This window comes from Heterodontus francisci, chromosome 5 (assembly GCF_036365525.1).
Source record: "Heterodontus francisci isolate sHetFra1 chromosome 5, sHetFra1.hap1, whole genome shotgun sequence".
NCBI classification, from domain to species: domain Eukaryota; kingdom Metazoa; phylum Chordata; class Chondrichthyes; order Heterodontiformes; family Heterodontidae; genus Heterodontus; species Heterodontus francisci.
Genome location: NC_090375.1, coordinates 53,699,338 through 53,723,911, shown reverse-complemented (window position 1 = coordinate 53,723,911; position 24,574 = coordinate 53,699,338). Strand labels below are relative to the sequence as shown.

Genomic DNA, 24,574 nt, shown 5'->3' with positions numbered 1-24,574 from the left:
ATAATGGCCAATTTACCTATCAACCTGCAAGTCTTTTGGCTTGTGGGAGGAAACCGGAGCACCCGGAGGAAACCCACGCAGACACAGGGAGAACTTGCAAACTCCACACAGGCAGTACCCGGAATCGAACCCGGGTCCCTGGAGCTGTGAGGCTGCGGTGCTAACCACTGCGCCACTGCTATGATGTTTCTACTTTGTTACATTTTCTGAATGAGGTTAAAACTTGTAAAATGAACTATAATACAAAAAAAGGCTTCTGGACACAATTCAATTACGGGGGAGTCAATCACTCTGTCGAGAGTCACATTCCTGAGTAATGAATTCCTCCGAGACTAGTTTTACAGAACCCTCTCACAGAACCCACATCCCTTGCAAATCATACAACTTCACTAAGCCCACTGGTGTCCCTTTTCTAAAACACTTTCTTTTAGTGTCTCTTTCTCTCCCCCACTCCAGGTGAATCCCACAGCAGGTGAGTGATGCATAGCAGCGCAGACACGCAAGAAGCGGGAGGCCTACTGAGGACTGCAAATGACTCACCAGCATCTGTGCACCTGCCTCAGATTTAAATCCCGCAATGGGCACCACCCATATCCTTTCCTGAATCTGAATAGTCAGTTAACAGTGACTCACAAACTAGTTATAACATGATATTTTGAGAACAATATCCTAACTGCAGTGTAACCATCAGTATGGAAATCTTATACTCACCAATTTGAAAGTGACAGATCTATTTGTAGCCGGTTCATCCACTATTTTCTGTAGATTTGCTGCAACTAATTTCATTAAAAAAATACAAATATTTAAATTAATCATTATTGTTTGTTAAAATACATTTAGAAAAGTTAAATCCCTGTCCCCTACCCATACTGAATCCACCTTGGTTTATTATTTACTGATTATGTTTTCAGATAGCACTTTGCTTCAAAAGAGACCACAACTGAGAACCTCTTGCATCAAGAATGTCAAGAGGAGCAAGATTGTGGGAACACCCCCAAGTTCCCCTCCCAATCTTATACTAACCCGAGACATATACTAACATTCCTTTATCGCCACGGAGCCAAAATCCTGGTATTACATGCCCACCACCATCGTGGAAGCATCATCAGCACAAAGACTGAAGCAGTTCAAGGAGATGGCCCACCACCTTCGCAGATAAGAAGAGTGACTTTGCCTGCACTACATGCATCCAGAGAACAAATATTTATAGTGCAATAGGCAAAGAGATCGAGAGGCAACTGTGAGCAGGTGTGAGTCTGAATGGTGAAGTTTTGGTGCTGTGGGCAGGGCAGAACCTGACTAGAGGGTTTCAATGAGGGAGTAATGAGTGAGGTGGGAGCATTGATACAAGACAGCATATGCCAGAACCTTAGAAAGAAGGAAAATGTTGAATATTGGATGGTAGTTGAAGATAGGATGAAAGCATCGAGTGCAGGATTGAAATGAGTAGGGAATGAACCAGAGGATAGGAGCAGGTTGATGCTGTATGTGGTCACGGGATGGAGGGGAAGCTGGATGCTCACGAGCTAGGAAGGGAGGAGATCAAGGGACTGGCTTCAACAAAATACATTTAGTGGTGAAATCAAAACAAGAAATGCTGGAAATACTCAGCAGGTCTGGCAGCATCTGTGGAGAGAGAAGCAGAGTTAACATATCAGGTCAGTGATCCTTCTGACTTGAAACGTTAACTCTGCTTCTCTCTCCACAGATGCTGCCAGACCTGCTGAGTATTTCCAGCATTTCTTGTTTTTATTTCAGATTTCCAGCATCTGCAGTATTTTGCTTTTATTTTAAAGTTTAGTGGTGACATTGGTGAATGGATGATGAAAAATAGAAGAGCCGCTGTGTTTTTTTTTCTGGTCCTGTGCACTCCTAGATTTTTACATTAATCTCAATGGCTAGTAAATTTCTTGTTGCTTGTCAAACTAGGAGCACATTACCAAATGGAGCATTGGGTTATAGAGTTATGTGGAGCCAAATGGGATATATCCCTAGCATCCATTAACAGATGTACTCCTCCAAGTCCCAGCAATGTGGAAGGCTGGCTGGGGAGAGGGCCAAGCCAATAAAATAGAAAATAATATGGATAGACATTAGTCTTGGGAGGTAATGCAGAAAAGGCAGTATCGCCTTCCCTACCAGTTATAGAAATGACATATAACTAATGGAACAGAATGTCAGGTGGTGTGTATAACTGGTGACTGAAGTGAAACCATCCGTTTTTCGCTACCACCCAAGACAAATTTCCATTCACGTAAATCTTAAACGTTCATATCATTGTCTCTTTCTGCTGAAATCAAATAGTCCCTTTTTTCATTCTAATTACCACTTATGAAATAGTCTTGATCAGAAAGGACTAAGTTATCAAGCTCAAGCCAGATTATACAGAGTCAGCATAGTTCAAACTCAGTTACTTTTGCATTAAATTTCCACCCTAAAGTAGCAGCTAATTTTCAACCAATGCTTTCTCCTTATATAAAAGCAAAATACTGCGGATGCAAAGTGCTGGAAATATTCAACTGGTCTGGCAGCATCTGTGGAGAGAGAAACTGTCTCATCAGAACACTTCCTCTTTTCTCCTCAGTGCGCTGGCAACTAATGACATTACCTCTGCTACCAACACTGCCTATGAAAATATACACAATTGGTTTGTTGAATGGAGATACAGCCAGCCTTCACACCACACCTCTCAGGTGGACAGTTGGAACTTAGAGAAATGGTAGAGTCCATCACTTGCTGTGCGTTGATATTTCAGTGTGTTATCACACATTTAAAATGTTTATCTTCAAAAAAAACTTCAGCTTGCTACATAGATTCTTAAATTCAAATGGGATTTCAAGAACTTTCAGGCTAAAGGTTAACTTGGATCGTTTCCAACTCTTCTCATTGTTTCCTTCTTCTAGCACAGTTCTTTCATCTGGGAGAACAGGATGCTTAGCATTACTGATCTAACCATAAATGAGCTGCCATTAACCACAGTTACTGGCCTATAAGCAACATGTTCCACAGTACCAAAACTGGCTCATCTCACCCAGAGCATGCCACTGCCCGCAAGAATCTTCCATCCTCTGAAAGTCAAGTTATTTTAAAGTTAGTTCTCAGGATGTTGCTGGCAAGGTCGGCATTTATTGCCTGTTCCTTGCTGCCCTCGAGAAGGGAGTGGTGGTTTTAGTAACAACCCAATTGCTTCTCAATCACATTTATTAATACTAGCTTTTCATTTCATGTTTTTTTAAAAATTATATTCAAATTCTCAGTGGGATTTGAGCTCACATTCTCAGCAATATTAGTCCAGGTATCTGGATTAATACAGTAAATGTAGCCACAACACTACTGTATCCAATATGAGCATGTGAAAATTTTTGCCAAAAAAATCCTCAAAATCAGAAACTATAATGCAGTCCTGGCAATAGTTACCTATTACTACGTCTTTTCCATCAACCAGACCTGCAGAAACAAGCTCTTGGGAAACACCATCTGCTGTATCTGTCAGAACAAATGTATGTACTTGTTAATTACATGGTTAATCAGTGTTATACTTATTTTAAAAATTCAATGATTTGTCCATAATCAGAACTCCAACATTATGCATTTTTTGTTTTATCTCAAAGATATTTTTGCCTCCGTCAATGTTTGAGTTAGTACAGACTGTAAAGGCCCCAGGTTCAATCCAGAGCCAAGGGTGTCACCGAGCATCTGCAGAGCAATCTTGGGGGAGGGTAACAAGTCGTGGTCCACATCAGTTCAGGCTAAAAGGTTAACTTGTATCTTTTCCATCTCTTCTCATTGTTTCCTTCTTCTAGCAGTTCTTTCAGCTGGGAAAATAGGATGCTTAGCATTGCTGATCTAACCATAAATGAGCTGCCATTAACCACAGTTACTGGCCTAAAAGCAGCATGACCTGCAGTACCAAAACTGGCTCATCTCACCCAGAGCATGCCACTGCCCGCAAGAATCTTCCATCCTCTGAAAGTCATAGGGAGAAAGAGTGATGAGGTCCTGCAGGCAGATTTTAGGGAGCTAGGAAAGAAACTAGCAGGCAGGACCTCAAAGGTAGTAATCTCTGGAATACTCCTGGTGCCACATGCTAGTGAGAATAGAAATAGGTCAGAGATGAAGAATACGTGGCTAGAGAGATGGTGCAGGAGGGAGAGCTTTAGATTCCTTGGACGCTGGGACCGGTTCTTTTGTTTTATTTATTTAGAGATACAGCACTGAAACAGGCCCTTCGGCCCACCGTGTCTGTGCCAACCATGAACCACCCATTTATACTAATCCTACACTAATCCCATATTCCTACAACATCCCCACCTGTCCCTATATTCCCCTACCACCTACCTATACTAGGGGCAATGCATAATGGTCAATTTACCTATCAACTGCAAGTCTTTGGTGGTGGGAGGAAACCGGAGCATCCGGCGAAAACCCACGCAGACACAGGGAGAACTTGCAAACTCCACACAGGCAGTACCCAGAATTGAACCCGGGTCACTGGAGCTGTGAGGCTGTGGTGCTAGCCACTGCGCCGCCCTGGCGAAGATAGGACATGTATAGGCTGGACGAATTGTACTTGAACTGAGCCAGGGCCAATGTCCTTATGGAGTGGCTTGCTACTGCTATTGCAGAGGGTTAAAACTAACTTGGCGGGGGCACAGGTGAGATGGGGAACCTAGAGGTAACATCAGAGAGGAAAAACAAGGTGCACAAAGAATTGGGAGAGAGGCAGATAATCCTAGAGTAAGAAATAGGGGTCAGGTGGGATCAAAGTAAGAGAAAATGCAATAAGGTCTAAATTAAGTTTACTGTGCATGTATGTGAACACAAGGAGCGTGGTAAATAAGGTTGGTGAGCTGCAGGTGCACATAGCCATGTGAGAAGATGATATTGTGGCGATAACAGAGACCTGGCACAAAAAAGGGCAGGACTGGGTACTCAATATTCCTGGATACAAGGTGTTCAGGAAAGGTAAGCAAAAAAAGATGGAGGGGTGGTAATATTGAAAAAGAATAATATAACAGTGCTAGGGAGAGATGATGTCCCACAAGAGTTCAGGACAGAAACTATCTGGTTAGAGCTAAGAAACAATATACACTACATAACACTGCTGGGTGTATTCTATAGGCCACCAACTAATGGGAAATATATAGAGGAACAAATTTGCAAGAAATTACAGAAGGATGTAAAAAGTATAGAGTAGTTATAAAAGGAGACTTTAATTATCCAAGTATAGACTGGGACAGTAATAGGCAGAGAAGGGGAAGAGTTTCTGAAGAGTGTTCATGAGAATGAAGTCAGTATGTTGCCAACCCATTGAGGACTGAGATATTGCTGGATCTGGTTCTGGGAATGAGGTGCGTCAAGTGAATTGAGTGTCAGTAGGGGAAGATTTAAGGGACTGTGATCATAGTATCATAAGGTGTAGGTTAGCTAAGGAACAGGACATGAAACAACCCAGAGTAAAAAATAATAAATTCAGTGAGCGTCAATTTCAACGGGTTGAGAACAGCGATGGCTCAGGTAAAATAGAATCATAGATTGGCAGGCAAGACTAGAACGGAACAGTAGGCTGCCTTTAAAGAGGCAATAGTTCAGGTACAGTTGGGGTACATTCCCATGAGCGGGAAAGGTAGGGTAAACAAAGCCAGAGCTTCCTGGATGCCGGAAGAGATAGAGTAAGATGAAGCAGAAAAAAAAGGTGCATGTGACAGATGTCAGATCAATAATACAAGAAATAAGCTGAATATAGAAAGTTCAGAAAGGAAGTGAAAAATAAGAGAAACAAAAAGACAGTATGAGAAGAGACTGGCAGCTAACAGAAAAAGGAATACAAAAGTTAGGTACATAAATAGCAAAACGGTTATAAAAAGAGGAGTGGGACTGATGAGAGACCCAAAAGGGGATTTACGCATGCAGGCAGAGGGCATGGCTGAGTACTAAATGAGTCTTTGCATCTGCATTTACCAAGAAAGATGCTGCTGCCAAAGTCATAGCAAAAGCTGGGGTAGCTGAGACACTTGATGGACTGAAAATTGATGAAGAGGATGAATTGATAGAAAGGCTGGCTGTACTTAAAGTTGATAAGTCACCAGGACCGAATCAGACGGGTCTGAAGATAATGAGGGAAGTGAGGGTGGAAAGTCCAAAAGCACTGGTCATAATCTTCCAATCCTCCTTAGATACAGGGGTGGTGCCAGAGGACTGAAGAATTGCAAATGTTACACCCTTTTTTTGAACAAGGGCGTAAGGATACGCCCAACATCTACAGGCCAGTCAGTTTAACCTCTGCGGTGGGAAAGCATTTAGAAATGATAATCCAGGGCAAAATTACCACTTAGATAAATGTGGATTAATTAAGGAAAACAAGTACAGATTTGTTCAGGGCAAATAGTGTTTAACTAACTTGATGAGGTAGCAGAGAAGGTTGATAAAGGGTAATGTGGTTGATGTGGTGTACATAGACTTACAAAAGTCGTTTGATGAAGTGCCACAATACATATATTTTTCAGCAAAGTTAAAGCCCATGAAATAAAAGGGAAAATGACAGCATAGATATGAAGTTGGCTGACTGATAGGAACAGAGCAGTGAACGGTTGTTTATCGGACTGGAGGAAGGTATAAAGCGGGGCTCCCCAGAGGTCAGTATTGGGACTGCTGCTTTTCTTGATCTATATTAATGACCTAAACTTGTGCGTGCAGTGCATAATTTCAAATTTTGCAGATGACACAAAACTTTGAAGTATTGTGAACTGTGAGGATAATGATAGACTTCAAGAGGACAATGACAGGCTGGTGGAAAGTGCGGACACGTGGCAGATGAAATTTAATGCAGAGAAGTATGAAGTGATACATTTCGGTAGGAAGAACGAGGAGACACAATATAAAATTAAGAATCGAATTCTAAAGTGGGTCCAGGAGTAGAGGGGCCTGTGGATATATGTGCACAAATCGTTAAAGGTGGCAGGGCAGGTTGAGGAGGTGTTTAAGACGACATACAGGACCCTGGGCTTCATAAATAGAGACAGAGTAAAAAAGCAATAGGTTATGGTGACCTTTTATCAAATACTGGACCGACCTCAACCGAATTTGTGCGCCCAATTCTGGGCACTACACTTTCGGTAGGATGTAAAGGCATGAGAGAGGGTGCTGAAAAGATTTACGAGAATGGTTCCAGGGATGAGGGACTTCAGTTAAGTGGATAGATTGGAGAAACTGGGGCTGTTCTCTTTAGAGAAGATTGAGGAGATTTGATTGAGGTGTTCTAAATCATTAAGTGTCTGGACAGAGTAGATTGGGAGAAACTGATCCCATTGGTGAAAAGGTCAACCAGAGGACACCGATTTAATGAGAATGGCAAAAGAAGCAAAGGTGATGAGGAAAAACTTTTTTTTAATGCAGTGAGTGGTTAGGATCTGGAATGCACTGCCTGAAAGCATGGTGGAGGCAGATTCAATCATGGCTTTCAAAAGAGAATTGGATGATTATCTGAAGAAAATAAAATTGCAGGGCTACAGGAGAAAGGCTGGGGAGCAGGACTAGCTCAGCTGATCTTGCAGATAGCCACCATGGACGCAATGGGCCAAATGGCTTCCTTCAGAATGTAGCCATTCTATGATTCTGTGCCAAGTTAGCTATCTCATCCAAGATGGCAATTAGGATGTTACAACACTACACGAGTGAAGAAGGGAAAGAGATAATCAAGGCCTCCTGCTGCCTACCCAATGATGCTTGCTGAGGACAGGATTGTGTTTGGCTTTGCTGCCCTCAGTGGTCAAATAACCTGCTGGCACTTACTATCCATGAGTGATGAATAATCACTTGGCTTGGATACTGAAGGGCTACTGGCACTATGAAATCATACAGACTATTCTTGGAAAAAAACAGAAGGTGGCAGGCGAGGAATAAGTAGAGTTCTGAAAGCAGCACAGAGTACTAAACGTCACATAATCAGCTAACTTACCAAACAATTGGAATTTGGTGCGGTACAGTGGTTAGCACTGCAGCCTCACAGCTCCAGCAACCTGGGTTCAGTTCTGGGTCCTGCCTGTGCGGAGTTTGCAAGTTCTCCCTGTGACTGCGTGCGTTTCCACCGGGTGCTCCGGTTTCCTCCCACAGCCAAAGACTTGCAGGTTGATAGGTAAATTGGCCATTGTAAATTGCCCCTCTTGTAGGTAGGTGGTAGGAGAATGGTGGGGATGTGGTCGGGAATAGGGGATTAATGTAGGATTAGTATAAATGGGTGGTTGTTGGTTGGCACAGACTCGGTGGGCCGAAGGGCCTGTTTCAGTGCTGTATCTCTGTATGGCTCTAACTGGAAAGCAATGTCCTACCAATTCTCAATATCCAGCAATTGGAAAGGTAAACCCCTTTCAACCATTTGTGCTTTTGGTTTGAAAGATTAGTGTGTGGTGACTTAATGTATCTACTGATTAACTCCATTCAACTATGGTCTTCGTGAACTTTTGATCATAAAAACAGACAGGACTGCTGGCTCAGTACATTTTACAAAGTTGTGTCACAATACAGGGACATTCAGAATTATGTTTAGGGTATGGTACAAAGCTGCATCACAATTCAAGGACATTTGGAATCTATGCACAGTTAACACAGAGTACCAGAAAGTTATGCCAACAATTATTCATAAAATTACTTCCAATCTTTGTCATGCAGCAGTATGGAAAACAGACACAGGTCAGTTATTTTGATCTGTATTCCTAATGCCGAGCTTTACAGTGGCAGTCATTGAAGGCCAGGATCAGATCTATAATGCATTGCTTTCCATTGTACAAGGCGAATAAAGAGGAGAGAGAAAAATCAAACTGAGCTATCCGAGCTCCTGAAATTGATAGTCTTTTTATTGATGCTTGGGACTTGCCAGTTCAAGTGCGTGTTAGCTCACACCACAAACTTGTGCACTGTTCGGCACAAATTAACAGCTGACTGGGTGTGAGAAATGAAAATACATTGCTCCAGTAGGGGTATTTGTCTTGTGTCTGGGATTAAGATGCCTTAATGGGTTAGTGTAAAGGGCTTTGGCGATCCATAAATGGCCAATAGTGGCAGCAGATTCCCAACACTGACATCCCTTACCTGCAGCATGAAATCAAAAATATGGGACAACAAAAATGAACTAACATCTTACCTCTACCTGGAGTAAATTCAAATCTTATGTCATTTAACTCCTTCTTCAAATTCCTGTGAAAAGAATGATATTTTCCAATTAAAAACCACTGCTCCAAACATCTGTTAGGATTTGGTTAATAGACAATGGATGGAAGGTATAAAATAGTAATTTAAATGAAGGGTTTAGTTAATGTAATAATCAGTTTCACTCTGAATCATCTTTTACAAAAGACCTTTTTTTTCTGGTTTACTTTGTCAAATAAAAGCTTTTTTTGGAGAGCACAAATCCCTTTATTCGCCTTTCAGTAGGTGTCGTGCACAACTGAGGACCAGTTGCTCGTTGTCAATCAATCCATAATGCCTGGGGGCACTCAGCAGTGCCTTACAGATTCCCCTTTAGATTTTTCTTTCCCACTCTGTACAAGGATACCATTATACATGTTCCCCCCCCACCCCCCTCCACCAAAATAGACTGCAGATTCATTAATGTGGTGCCACACACCAGGTTACCAACATGCTCTGCCATCAAACACCAGGGCTCCCATACACTGTGCCATAATGCATTTTACCTATGCAATTAATTTTTTTTTTAAATAAGAGATACAGCACTGAAACAGGCCCTTCGGCCCACCGAGTCTGTGCCGACCATCAACCACCCATTTATACTAATCCTATACTAATTCCATATTCCTACCACATCCCCACCAGTCCCTATATTTCCCTACCACCTACCTATCCTAGGGGTAATTTATAATGGCCAATTTACCTATCAACCTGCAAGTCTTTGGCATGTGGGAGGAAACCGGAGCACCCGGAGGAAACCCACGCAGACACAGGGAGAACTTGCAAACTCCACACAGGCAGTACCCGGAATTGAACCCAGGTCGCTGGAGCTGTGAGGCTGCGGTGCTAACCACTGCACCACTGTGCCGCCCCTAATTATCGTGTCTAGTTCTATAAGGCCCCTATTAGTCACCCACACAACCTCTCTTTATTCACTAAGTGTAAAAGAAATTATATTTTTCACTATTGTTTCTAGATGTGTAAAAACATAATAAATAGAAGTTAGCTTAAAGCTAGGGCTATGCTGACAAACTACTCCAGCTTCACTTGCATTATTTGGATCAGAACTATATGACAGAAATACAACATTCCTGAACACATATTTCATTTCCAATGTGCTCCTTGGCACTACGCAGTACCACTGTGTACACAAAGAAGGAACAAAAGGCTGCTTAACGTGGAATAGGATGGTCAGTGTTGGCTTGAATAAAAAAAAATTGGTTTAAGGACAGAAAACAGGGAGTCGTGGTAAATGGTTGTTTTTCAGACTGGAGCATGGTAGATACCGATGTTCCCCAAGGATCAGTGCTAGGACCACTAGGACTAGTAAAAATGACTTGGATATTGGAATACAGTAAAATTTCAAAATTTGCTGATGGTACAAAACTTGAAGGTGTAGCAAACAGTGAGGATGATACCAATCGACTTAGGCTAGCAGAATGGGCAGACAAGTGGCAGATGGAATTTAATAGAGAGAAATGTGAGGTAATGCAGTTTAGCAGAAGGGATAGGGATAGGAAGAAGGAATTCCTTCTTCCTCTGAAGAAGGAATTTTCCTCCACACAAGATCAGGGGGCAGGTTGTTCAACCTTGCCCGTCTAAGAGCGAAGTCCAAAGTACGGAAAGTCCTCATCAGAGAACTCCTCTTTGCTGACGATGCTGCTTTAACATCTCACACTGAAGAATGCCTGCAGAGTCTCATCGACAGGTTTGCGTCTGCCTGCAATGAATTTGGCCTAACCATCAGCCTCAAGAAAACGAACATCATGGGGCAGGATGTCAGAAATGCTCCATCCATCAATATTGGCGACCACGCTCTGGAAGTGGTTCAAGAGTTCACCTACCTAGGCTCAACTATCACCAGTAACCTGTCTCTAGATGCAGAAATCAACAAGCGCATGGGTAAGGCTTCCACTATGTTCAGACTGGCCAAGAGAGTGTGGGAAAATGGCGCACTGACACGGAACACAAAAGTCCGAGTGTATCAGGCCTGTGTCCTCAGTACCTTGCTCTACGGCAGCGAGGCCTGGACAACGTATGCCAGCCAAGAGCGACGTCTCAATTCATTCCATCTTCGCTGCCTTCGGAGAATACTTGGCATCAGGTGGCAGGACTATATCTCCAACACAGAAGTCCTTGAAGCGGCCAACATCCCCAGCTTATACACACTACTGAGTCAGCGGCGCTTGAGATGGCTTGGCCATGTGAGCCGCATGGAAGATGGCAGGATCCCCAAAGACACATTGTACAGCGAGCTCGCCACTGGTATCAGACCCACCGGCCGTCCATGTCTCCGTTATAAAGACGTCTGCAAACGCGACATGAAATCGTGTGACATTGATCACAAGTGGTGGGAGTCAGTTGCCAGCATTCGCCAGAGCTGGCGGGCAGCCATAAAGACAGGGCTAAATTGTGGCGAGTCGAAGAGACTTAGTAGTTGGCAGGAAAAAAGACAGAGGCGCAAGGGGAGAGCCAACTGTGCAACAGCCCCAACAAACAAATTTCTCTGCAGCACCTGTGGAAGAGCCTGTTACTCCAGAATTGGCCTTTATAGCCACTCCAGGCGCTGCTTCACAAACCACTGATCACCTCCAGGCGCGTATCCATTGTCTCTCGAGATAAGGAGGCCCAAAAGAAGAAGGCAATATAGACTTAATGGCACAGTTCTAAAGAATGTGTAGGGAGCTGTGAGTTCACATGCATAAATCTTTGGAGGTGGCAGGAGAGTATCCTATAAAGGGTCATAAAAACTTAAGCAAGGAAGGAGGCCATTTGGCCCATCGTGTCCGTGCCAGCCAGCAGACATCCAGCCTAATCCTACTTTCCAGCTCTTGGTCCGCAGCCTTGTAGGTTATAGCACTTCAAGTGCATGTCCAAGAGAGATGGGCATGATGGGTGGCATGGCATATAGTCAATGGGACTAGCCAAACGGGCTGCAAAGGACTTTTCTAGCTCTCTATGTTCCTAAGTAGTGGTTCAATGAATTTCTTTTAATTGGTTGAAATTTGGCAGATTGCTTGAATGTAACTGGAAACACGTGAACATACGAATTAGGAGAAGTAGGCCATTTGGCCTCTCGAGCTTGCTTCACCATTCAATAAGATCATGGCTGATCTGTTTGTGTTTCGAATTCCACACTCCCATCTACCCCCGATACCCTTGATTCCCTTGCCTATAAAGAATCTATCTAACTCTGCTGTAAAAATATTCAATCCTCATCTCCATCACCTTCTGAGGCAGAGAGTTCCAAAGTCACACAACCCTCAGAGAAAAAATTTCTCATCTGTCCTAAAAGGGCATCTCCTAATTTTAAAACAGTGCCCCCTAGTTCTGGACTCACCCACAAGAGGAAAGATCCTCTCCACAACCACCTGGTCAAAGACCGTTATAAACTTCAATCAAGTCTCCCCTCACTCTTCTAAAATCCAGTGAAAACAAGCCAAGTTTGTCCAACCTTTCCTCATAAGACAGCCTGCGCATTCCAGTTATCAATCTAATAAACCTCCTCTGAACTGCCTCCAATGCATTTACATCCTTCCTTAACTAAGGAGACCAAAACTACACACAGTATTAGAGATGTGGTCTCATCAATGCCCTGTATAACTGAAGCACAACATCCTTACTTTTATTTTCAAATTCCTCTTGTAATAAAGGATAGCATTCCATTAGCCTTCTTTATTACCTGCTGTACCTGCATACTAACCTTTTGTGACTCTTGCACTAAAAATACCTAGATCCCTCTGCCATCGGAATTCTGCAGTCGTTCTCCATTTACACATATATCAGTCTGCAACCTCCTTATGTCCTCTTCACAACATACTTTCCTACCTATCTTTATGTCATCTGCAAATTTAGCAATCATGCCATTGCTCCCCTCATCTAAGTCATTGATATAAATTGTAAAAAGTTGAGGCCCCAGCACATAACCCATGCAGGACTCCATTCGTCACATTCTGCCAATCAGAAATGGACCCATTTATGCATACTCTCTGCTTTCTGCCAGCCAGCCAATCTCTGTCCATGCTAATATAATACCCCCTACACCATGAGCTCCTACTTTCTGCAATAACCTTTTATGTGACACCTTGTCAAATGCCTTCTGGAAATCCAAGTACAGTACGTCAACAGGCTCCCCGTTATCCACAGCACATGTCGCTCCTTCAAAGAACTCCAACAAATTGGTTAAACAGGATTTCTCTTTCACAAAACCATGCTGACTATTCCCAATTATGTGGAGTTTTTCTGAGTGCCCAGCTACAACCTTCTTAATGATCGATTCTAACACCTTCCCCATGACAGATGCCAAGCTAACGGACCTACAGTTAGCTGTTTTCTGCCTCCCCCACTTCTTGAATAGAGGGGTTATATTAGCTACTTTCCAGTCTGTGACTCAAAGTCCTCAATATTTTATTTATTATGCACACGTCCAACAAAAGAAGTTACTCCATGCTACTTGAAATAATGAACAGTAGGAGCATTGAAGAAAATGGGGAGGAATTTTTCTCTTCTAGCACTTTCATCTCCTTTGAGTGTCTCATCTTCCATCCCTCTCACTTCTCATTTAAAATCCTGCCTTTGTCCCACCTGCCCAAGTACCAGACCCACTTTCTCAATGAGCTATCTTCACTGTTGTCCTCCCTCAGGCTCTGCGCTGAGCCAGACTCTTACGCTTGGGCCGGAAAGAAATCTATCTCAGTGATATTTAATTCAGAAATACAAATGATCCCCTTTTGCAAAGATCTGAGTTTTCAACACAGATCTTAACCCTGAAAGAGTAAAATTAATGAATAAAATTGCATCAGCCTGTACTGCTGGTTACTCATTAACAGTGCAATAGACTGCAGATAAACTAACAAATGCCCCTTCAGAAATGCATTACCTAGATGTTAAAATGTTTCCAGTGCTTATTTTGCTAAATAACAAAGGATTAAAGCAAAGTCATGAACAGTAACATTCCAACTAAGCTGACTCTGCAGTTGTTACTCTCCAACTGTGGAATCAAAACTGCATTGTACAAGCGACAGATTCCATAGCACCAGCTGCTTTGGGCTAGATAGCAAAAAAACATTTCAAAATGACCTTTGATGGAATTAAGAATCATCCCTCAGTTTTAACTTATACCAACCCCCAACCCCAAGACCTCAAACTGTGCAACTCCTTGATTCTTTTCTCCCACATCTTTCTTCAACAATCTTTAGGCTTTTCAATATAAGTTTAATATACTTGACCACCATTTCCTGATTCACATCTTTCTTACCCATTTTGTGCTCCGGATTTTGGGCCTTGCCCTTCAAACCTGCATTCTTGATAAAAAATCATGCAACTTCTGACTCATTTGATTACAAAGGCATAGAAATTCAGGAGTACATCATTCTGTATGGCTAAATTGATGTAAGGGCTGTCTGTAGTTAAACCAACAGGTTCAGATAAGTTCTGTGCTAGCGAGAGTAGAAATAGGAAGACAAGAACAATGCATGGCTTGCGGCATGGTGCAGGAGGAAGAGCTGCAGATTCTTGGGGCATTGGGAACTGTTCTGCAGCAGGAGACACCTATTCAAAAGGGATGGGTTACACTTCAACAGGACTGGGGCCAATGTCCTCGTGGGGAGGTTCACTAGTGCAGTTGAGGGAGTTTAAACTAAATTGGCAGGGGGGTGGGCACCAGCATATCGAAGTAGAAAAGGAGGATAAGGTGCATAAAGTGAGTGTGTTGAACAGTACTACAGAAGAAAGTAGTACCAAATGAGATAAGTGCAGACTAAGAAGAACTACAAGGAATAGAAAGAACAGGTTTAAAATGCATGCACGTAAACGCACAAAGTGTGGTGAATAAGGTTGAGAGCATCAAGCACAAATAGCTGTGTGGGAATAGATGCAGTGGCAATAATGGAAATGTGGCTTAAAAAATGGTGAGGACTGGATGCTTAATATTCAAGGCACAAATTGTTCAGAAAAGACAGGGAAGGAAAAGGGAGGTGAGGTGGCAGTACTGATTAGGGAAGATTGTAGTATTAGAAAGAGAGGATGCCCTTGAGGGGGCAAGGACAGAATCCATTTGGTTAGAGCAGAGAAGCAAGAAAGGTATGACCATGGGCTATTCTATAGACCTCTAAATAGTGAGATAGAGGAGCAAATCTGTAAAGAAATCACAGCGATGTGCAAGAACTACACAGAGTGGTGATATTAGGGGACTTTATCCCAATCAATATTTGGGTACTTAATGTTAGAGTAAAGGGTAAGGAGGGGGAGGAATTTCTGAAATGTGTTCAGGAGAACTTACTTGACCAGTTTGTCCTTGATCTAACTAAGAAGGAGGCATTGTTTGATCTGGTGCTGGGGAACTTGGGTAAGAGTGATAATTGAATCTTAATGTTTAGCTTAGTAATGGAGAAGAGCAAGACAGAATCTAAGTAGAACTTCTAAATGGAAGAGGGCCAACTTCAATGGAATCAGGGAATTTAGCTGGGAAAAACAGTAACGGAACAATGGGTGATCTTTAAAGGAGACATTGTTTCAGGTACAGGTTAGGTACATTCCAACAAGGATGAAAGGGAAGGGAATCAAATTCAGGGCGCGTTGGATGATGAGGAGGATAGAGACTATGATGAAACAAAAGAAGTGGGTGTATGATGCATGTCAGGTGAATTCGTTAAGCAAGAACCTGGCCAAATACAGAAAGTTGAGAGAGGAAGTGAAGAGGAAAATAAGACTGGCAAAGAGAATATGAGAATAGAATGGCAGTTAACATAAAAGGGAACCCCAAAATCTTTGACTGGCATGTAAATATTAAAGTGAGTAGTAAGAGGCAGGGTGGGTCCTATTAGTGACAAAGAGGGCGATATATGCTTAGAGGCATATGCAGGGCCAGGTTAGAATACTTAATGAGTACTTTGTATCGGTGTTTACTAAGAGGATGCTGACAAAATATCGGTAGACGTGGAGATAGTAGAGATAATGGATGGGGTGAAAATTGATAGGCAGGATGTAGTGGAAAGGCTGGCTATGCTTAGAGTGGATAAATAACCTGGTCTAGCCGGCTTGCATCCCAAGTTGCTAAAGGCAGTGGGGGTGTAGATAGCGGAAGGTCTGCCATAATCTTCCAATCTTCGTGTGTTCGCACTTTACGAGCAACTACACCTCAAAAGTACATAATTGACAGTAAAGGGTTTTGGGACATTCCGAGCTCACAAAAGATGCTGTATTAATGCAAGTTCTTTTTTTTTCTTTTGAACTATAATGCAACGGACAACCCAATTATTTGCATTCTTTAAATGGGAATGCAGACTGAGCAATGAAGAGTAAGAAAACTGTCAAGGATTTTATAATGAAGGGATCAGGTAGAGTATCCAAGAATAACCAACAAACACAGCATGCAGAGAACTGGGAATTAAGCAGCAACAATACAATTATTGTGCAGAAATGCAGCTAACTGCAGCTTTGTGCGCACATGCCGGATTTGCTGGAAAGCAATTTTGCATGTTGTCAATGATCATCTTTCCTTTTAGCCAAAATGTGGCAGTAGTTTGACTCTGAAAAGCGCAGAGGATATTGCTATCAATGTTACAAAATATAAACCATGCTCAGACAGCAAAGATTCACTGTAAAACAAGAATATGTGCAGCACTTTAAAACATTTAAACATGGCACTGCATACTGTGGTACCATCTCTACTGAACTCAGCAGCATTGTATACAAACTGCCAAACATGGACCAAGGAGTCACTCTAATCTGTCTGCAAATTCTTGAGAAGACCTATGCATTCTGACACACAAACACGAGTGCTTCAGATACAAAGCATTAGTCACTGCTATGAATGCAAATGAAGTAGCCATATTGCACATAGCAATGTCCAAACAACAAACGAATGATCAGCTAATCGGCGTGACGTTGTATTAGTGGAGAGAAGGATTTTGGCTAGTTACTGGAATTTCCAGCTCTTCTTTGCGTAATATCATGGAAATGTTAACATTCCACCTGAACAGGTAAATAGGACTTTTGCTTAACACGTCATCCAAAAGGACAATGCAACATTCCCTCAGTATTATACTGGAGTATGAGTCCAGATTATATGCTTACATCCTAAAGTAAAGTTTAACCCCATAACCTGCCGGCTCAGAGGAGTGTACTACTAACTGAGCCAAGTTAACAGTTCAAAAATGCTTATAGTGACAGATGCCTGGGAGTGGGCCAACTACTTGCCATCTCAATCACGAATGGTACCAGGTGATTGGTGGAGAAGAGAAGAAAGACTCCGATAAACAAAGAAATCCTAACTTTAAAGGGTGAAGTCAAGTCTGAGGGGCTACTTTTTGCTCAGGGTACCAACCTAATTTTCAGGAATAGCATTTTTTTTCGACATGCTAAAAATGAGACGTTGTTCGGTTTCACCACTATCCCTCTACTTCTTGGCTAAATCAGGAAATGATTAATTCCGTCTTGAAATGTTTAAACTCAAGTTATTATTTACTATAGAAGCTGGCAAGCTTTGCCAGAAGGCAAGGACTTCAATCCTGAAAGAACAGAGTTCAACTAGCTCCTGCTTGAATTGATGATCGCAATCTTGTTTGATACCATTGATGTGCATGAACACTGTATACGAACATACGAATTAGGAGAAGTAGGCCATTTGGCCCCTCGAGCCTGCTCCGCCATTTAATAAGATCATGGCTGATACAAAGAACAAAGAACAAAGAAAATTACAGCACAGGATAACAATTCGGCCCTCCAAGCCTGTGCCGATCCAGATCCTCTATCTAAACATGTCGCCTATTTTCTAAGGGTCTGTATCTCTTTTCTTCCTGCCCATTCATGTATCTGTCTAGATACATCTTAAAAGACTCCATCGTGCCTGCATCTACCACCTCCGCTGGCAACGCGTTCCAGGCACCCACCACCCTCTGCATAAAGAACTTTCCACGCATATCCCCCCTAAACTTTTCCCCTTTCACTTTGAACTCGTGTCCTCTAGTAATTGAAACCCCCACTCTGGGAAAAGGCCTCTTGCTATCCACCCTGTCTATACCTCTCATGATTTTGTACACCTCAATCAGGTCCCCCCTCAACCTCCGTCTTTCTAATGAAAATAACCCTAATCTACTCAACCTCTCTTCATAGCTAGCGCCCTCCATACCAGGCAACATCCTGGTGAACCTCCTCTGCACCCTCTCCAAAGTATCCACATCCTTTTGGTAATGTGGCGACCAGAACTGCACGCAGTATTCCAAATGTGGCCGAACCAAAGTCCTATACAACTGTAACATGACCTGCCAACTCTTGTACTCAATACCCCGTCCGATGAAGGAAAGCATGCCGTATGCCTTCTTGACCATTCTATTTACCTGCGTTGCCACCTTCAGGGAACAGTGGACCTGAACACCCAAATCTCTCTGGACATCAATTTTCCCCAGGACTTTTCCATTTACTGTATAGTTCACTCTTGAATTGGATCTTCCAAAATGCATCACCTCGCATTTGCCCTGATTGAACTCCATCTGCCATTTCTCTGCCCAACTCTCCAATATATCTATATTCTGCTGTATTCTCTGACAGTCCCCTTCACTATCTGCTACTCCACCAATCTTAGTGTCATCTGCAAACTTGCTAATCAGTCCACCTATACTTTCCTCCAAATCATTAATGTATATCACAAACAACAGTGGTCCCAGCACGGATCCCTGTGGAACACCACTGGTCACACGTCTCCATTTTGAGAAACTCCCTTCCACTGCTACTCTCTGTCTCCTGTTGCCCAGCCAGTTCTTTATCCATCTAGCTAGTACACCTTGGACCCCATGCGCCTTCACTTTCTCCATCAGCCTGCCATGGGGAACCTTACCAAACGCCTTACTGAAGTCCATGTAAATGACATCGACAGCCCTTCCCTCATCAATCAACTTTGTCTCTTCCTCAAAGAATTATCTGTTTACTTTTCGAATTCCACACTCCCATCTACCCCCGATATCCCCTTGCTTATAAAGAAACGATCTACCTCTGCCTTAAAAATATTCAATGTCCCCGCCTCCATCACCTTCTGAGGCAGTGTTCCAAAGTCACACAACCCTCAGAGAAAAAATTTCTCAATCTGTCCTAAAAAGGCATCTCCTAATTTTAAAACAGAGCCCCCTAGTTCTGAACTCACCAAGAAGAAACATCCTCTCCACATCCATCTTATCAAGACCATTATTATCTTCAATCAAGTCTCCCCTCACTCTTCTAAACTCCAGTGATAACAAGCCAAGTCTGTCCAACCTTTCCTCATAAGACAACCCGCTCATTCCAGGTATCAATCTAGTAAACCACCTCTGAATCGTCTCAAATGCATTTACATCCTTCCTTAAATAAGGAGACCAAAACTGCACAAAGTATTCGAGATGTAGTCTCACCAATGCCCTATATAACTGAAGCATAACATCCTTACTTTTATTTTCAATTCCTTTTGTAATAAAGGATAGCATTCCATTAGCATATTTTGAAAGCTTGGATCTCATGTCGCATCAGTGCTTTCAGTTCCTAGGACTCGCTTCTCTGCTCACTGATCATCTTTGTTCTTCTCTGAATTTGTTTCTGCATCTTCCCAAAACTACTGACCACACTGCAATACAATGTTTCAGTGAATAATTTGTACAATGTACTGAGTATTATCTATTTGCTGCACTGACATGATTTGCATCTACAATGTACCAACATTTTACTAAACTCACCAGCTATGTTTCCAGCCAAAATCTTCACTCATTGTTTACTTTTATCACATTCTGATGGGCTGCTGTGTATCTCCAGCATTTTATATTTTATTTCTGAATTCCAGTGTTATGCGTTTTTCACTTCATGCACCAGTGTATCCATTATCCCACACCATGACAGTATTTTAATCTTTTGGTCATCTGTTCATAAGATTTATTTTGTTCTCAACTGATTTATTGAATGACATTTTATCATATGCATTACTTTCCATATCAAACATTTCTCAATATTAAGGTTCATTTAAAATTCATCTAAATCACTCGAGATGTCTGAATTTCTCTTTCAGCGTTTTATCTGAATTTATTCATTCTCATCTACATACTTAACAAAAAACTGCCTAATATCACTGAATCCATTTTATAAATACTGTGAACAGCAGATGTTCCAGGATGAATTCCTGGAGGATTCGCCTTTGTTGGTGATATTCAGCCAATTTACTATTTCCTCCTTCATTCCCAAGAGTTTACAGGTTGGCCTCAAGTCTCTGACACACTCCAACAAATGCCTTCTGAAGGTCTAGGCATTGTCAGACATCCACCAACTACCATCCTCATTCATTTTATAAGTACTTGATGGGAATCTTTTATAATAGCTTGCTGTCCAACTATAGACTGTAATGCAGGGCATTGTGCTTCTGACTTAGGAGAAACAATACAGCCCAAACTCCTGGTACCACCTCAGTTTACAAATAGTGAAATAGTCCAGGCATACCTACCCAGTAAGTATTTTGGACATGTTCCATCTCATCTTCAGTATACAAGCACTCTAAGTTTTTAATCATTTTTTTTTTGTTGATCTATACTTCTTCCAGGTATTGAAAAGCCTTTTCCCCCAATTACAGCAAAATGCACATCACCACTTTCTAGACTTAAAACACTTCAACAGGACTTTTTTCTGGGATATTCTGATAAAATGTTACATCACAGCAGATGATGTGACTCATATTTTATATTTGTATAATTATTTGTTCACCTTTTACTCTCTCCATCTTTCCTTAAGGTGCATTGAGGTAGAAGATCAGCCATGATCTAGTTGAATGGCAGAGCAGGCTCGAGGGGCCAAATGGCCTACTCCTGCTCCTATTTCCTATGTTCCCACTCAACAAGCTATTCATGAATAAACACCGACAGTGAACGTCGGCAGCCGTTCAACATCACATTCAATCATTCCAGTTATGGTGTGCATTTCATAATATTAGTATGTTTGTATATGTAAAAAATATACATAACGGGTACGTGCACCTCCTGTCAACTTTTTCTGCCTCTATACAACTAAACATTCTAACCATTGGAGAAACTGTGGTGCCACCATTACAAGGAGGGTGTAAATGCAGCAAAAATAAGTTTACATAGGTAATTTCCATTATAAATGTGGACACAAGAATTTACGAAGGAAACTAAAAAAATTAAAAAGGAAAGAATATGACTTTAAAATGGGGACTGAATTACATCTGTGGAACTTGGTCCAATTATCTTGACTTCACGTGAGCACTACCCTTGGTGTCGACTCCCCTATAGAATGCCACTGGAGATCAAAAATAATTATATAAATTTTAGATATTACTTTCCATCTGAGAGTTTCTTGCTTTGCATCTCAAGCTTTCCTGCAGGAGTCACTAAATAGTGACCAAGAGTAGGAAACTTACTTTATCTTTTTCTCTGATTTGCCAAGGCTTAACACAGTCAGTAAAACATCAGCAAACTCAGCACACAGTAGAAACTGAAGAGGAGATCTATTGGCCCATAGGGCTCCACACCACACAATCTATTTACTCACTGAACCACTGGGGAAGCTATGCATTTTTCAGATTGTTATGCTCATTAATGATTAAGAGCCCTGAAAATAGACCCTTATTTGGTGGATAACTGCAATAAATAATAGTCTTACCAAAATAGAAATAACTTGCATTTGTATAGTGCTTTTAATATAGTAAAACATTGTAAGATGCTTCATAGGAGCATTATCAGCCAAAGTTTGACACTGAACCATATAGAAGATATTAGGACAAGTGACCAAAAGTTTGGTCAAAGAGACAGATTATAAGGAATGTCTTTTAACGAACAGAGAAAGGTAGAGGTGTAGGGAGGGAATTCCATTGCCTGAGGTCCAAACAGCTGAAAGTATAGCTACCAATGTTGGGACACAGGAAATCAGTGATGCACAAGGGGCCAGAATTGGAGGAACGCAGAGCTTGTGGAGCATTGTTGGGCTGGAGAAGGTTACAGAGGTAGGAAGAGGCTTGAAGGAAAATAATTTTAAATTTGAGACATTGCTGGACTTGGCACCAACGTAGGCCAGTGAGCACAGGGCTGATGTGAGAATGGGTTGGAGCAAGTTAGTACACAGGCAGCAGAGTTTTGGATGAGTTCAAGTTTATGGAAGTTAGAGATGGAAGCTGACCAGGAGAGCATTGGAGTCGTTGAGTCTGGAGTTTAAAATCATGAATGAGGGTTTCAGCAGCAGATGGGCTAAGACACAGATAGAGATAGGCAACATTATGGAAATGAAAAGTAGGCAGTCTTGGCGATGCAGAGGATATGGGGTTAGAAGCTCGGCTCATTCCACAAACAATGCAGTAATTCTTAAACTGTTATTGAAAATGGGACTCTGTAAAAAAAAAAATTGTTAAAAATATTTAAAATAGCATTGTTACAACAGCTCTTTCAGATACCTCAGCATATACAATGAACCTGCAAGAGCTCTGGATGACTGCTTTTCCATGACAAGATAGCCTGATGTTCTGATCAGATTTCACTTACCGTAATCTTAACACAAGGCTGATGGGTGTTTGGTGTGAATCTGGAGCAGCAGAACCGGGAACAAACTGAAAGCAACAAATATAAATTTAAGAGAATAATATAACAGAGGCAGGGAGAAATGAAACACTTTTGCATCAATCTTTTGGAGGCTGTGCAAACATATCAAAAAGGTTACAGCAAGACCTGTTTAAAATTGCATATTCAAAGTTGAACAGTTAAAGGTTTAAAGCAGCAACAAACACACAGATGCCAGTTTTGTTATTCATTTTTTTTTGTCAAAGGACTAAGTGATGCCTTACATAGGATGATGAGTAGGCTACTCAGCCCCTCTAGTCTGGCCACCATTCAATTAGATCAATTGGCATTTACAAAAATGATATCTAAAGATTTTTGTCGGGTAAGGGTATCAGGATATGGAGCAAAGGCAGATAAATGGGGGTTTTGAGGCAAAGATCTGATCTGATATTCCAATTTGGAAACAGAACCTAAATATACCAGATTATGATGAGGACTGTTTTTGAAACTGAAGATCATAATAGGGCATTTCTTATTGCTATTCTAATGTTACAAAAGGACTGTGCCTTTGAATTTCCTATTATTGCATCAGTGTTTAATAGACAGAATTACAGTTCCCTGTGACCAATGTTCTGAGAGAATGCCAGATTATGGAATCACTGATTCCAACCCTCACCTGTGAGCAGTTCGCTGATAGAAGCAGTTAGGGGTCTTCTAATTGACCACAATATTTGGAGAAGGAGGTGGGACAGGGGAAAAGAGCCATGGTTTCCACTTCCAATGATTCTACTTGAAAGTTCACTCATATGTACAGGATTTGGATCAGTTTTGGTTTAACAAAAGGGCAGAAGAGGAGGTGGGATTTCAATTTTGAAATGATTATAGTTTGCCTGTTTCTGAAACCAAAGCTATATGGAATTTGAGCTCTTCATCTAAAGGTTTTGTTGTCTAAACATGATTTATGTTTGATACAAAAATATTTAAAAGCTCAAATATGAAACACTTCAAAGGCTAATAATACAACAGTTGCTTCTCTCAAGTGCTGTAAGAACGTGCAAAGTCGAAACATAAAACAAGGAAGAGTAACAGGAGAGCATATCGCCCAGATACACACTGCAAGATTTGACCTGAGTTTATCCTTCCAGAGTACTGACCCCTATCTTCCCATTATAACATCTAATCAATTTTTAAATGCCTTGGTCTCAACTATGCTTCCTGCCATCCCTTTACGACTGATCACCCCGTGTAAAGAACATAATTCCTGACACTGTCTTTCACAACCCTGAACCTGTGCTTTTTTCCTAAGAGATGGTTACTAAAAGACAAGATTAGAGGGTATACTTGGTGCAGAGTTTTTGGGTGGGGAAAACAAAGAAAATAAAAGCTCTACAAAATCTGGCACAGCTTCAGTTACGTTGAGAGGCCAAGATCACTTTATATCATGCACTTCAGATAATTTCTCTCCAGGAATGATCTAGTTCATCACACCAAAAGGAATAAAAAGCAAACAAAGAAATTACGCTTTATATTAGAGATTTTAGAACTGGACTGGTCTTCACATCAATTCACTGGTATAAAGAAAGGTAAGTATAATCCACCCTGAATTGTTGGAGACATGCTCAAGGGTGTGCTTCTTTCCTAAATGAAGGGGAGGTTGTAGAAACCTCTCTTTGGGATCCAAACTTCATCTCTCAAATATTTCTTATTTTAACTTGTTCAAAAGAGTAGCATCATAGACAAGTTATAGCATTCAAAATTAGCAAAGCACTTTCAAAGGTTAAGAAAAGTGTTTCAGTCCCTACCACTGAAATACACAAGTTGATGATCATCAGTGGAAGAATAGTTAGATATTGTGCTTCTGAAGCTTATAAAGCAAA

General features: G+C 41.6%; 1 protein-coding gene across 1 annotated transcript in view; it reads right to left on the bottom strand.

The window, feature by feature from the left end:
• The window catches only part of oxsr1b (oxidative stress responsive kinase 1b), a 279,002-nt gene that overhangs the window by 6,797 nt on the left and 247,631 nt on the right, over nucleotides 1–24,574 (bottom strand). Inside the window, exons 14-17 of the mRNA XM_068031431.1 lie at nucleotides 22,683–22,747; nucleotides 9,140–9,192; nucleotides 3,418–3,486; nucleotides 712–776 (exon numbers count right to left, since the gene is read on the bottom strand). Coding sequence (XP_067887532.1) covers nucleotides 712–776; nucleotides 3,418–3,486; nucleotides 9,140–9,192; nucleotides 22,683–22,747 — 252 coding nt within the window. The remainder of the gene's footprint in view (nucleotides 1–711; nucleotides 777–3,417; nucleotides 3,487–9,139; nucleotides 9,193–22,682; nucleotides 22,748–24,574) is intronic.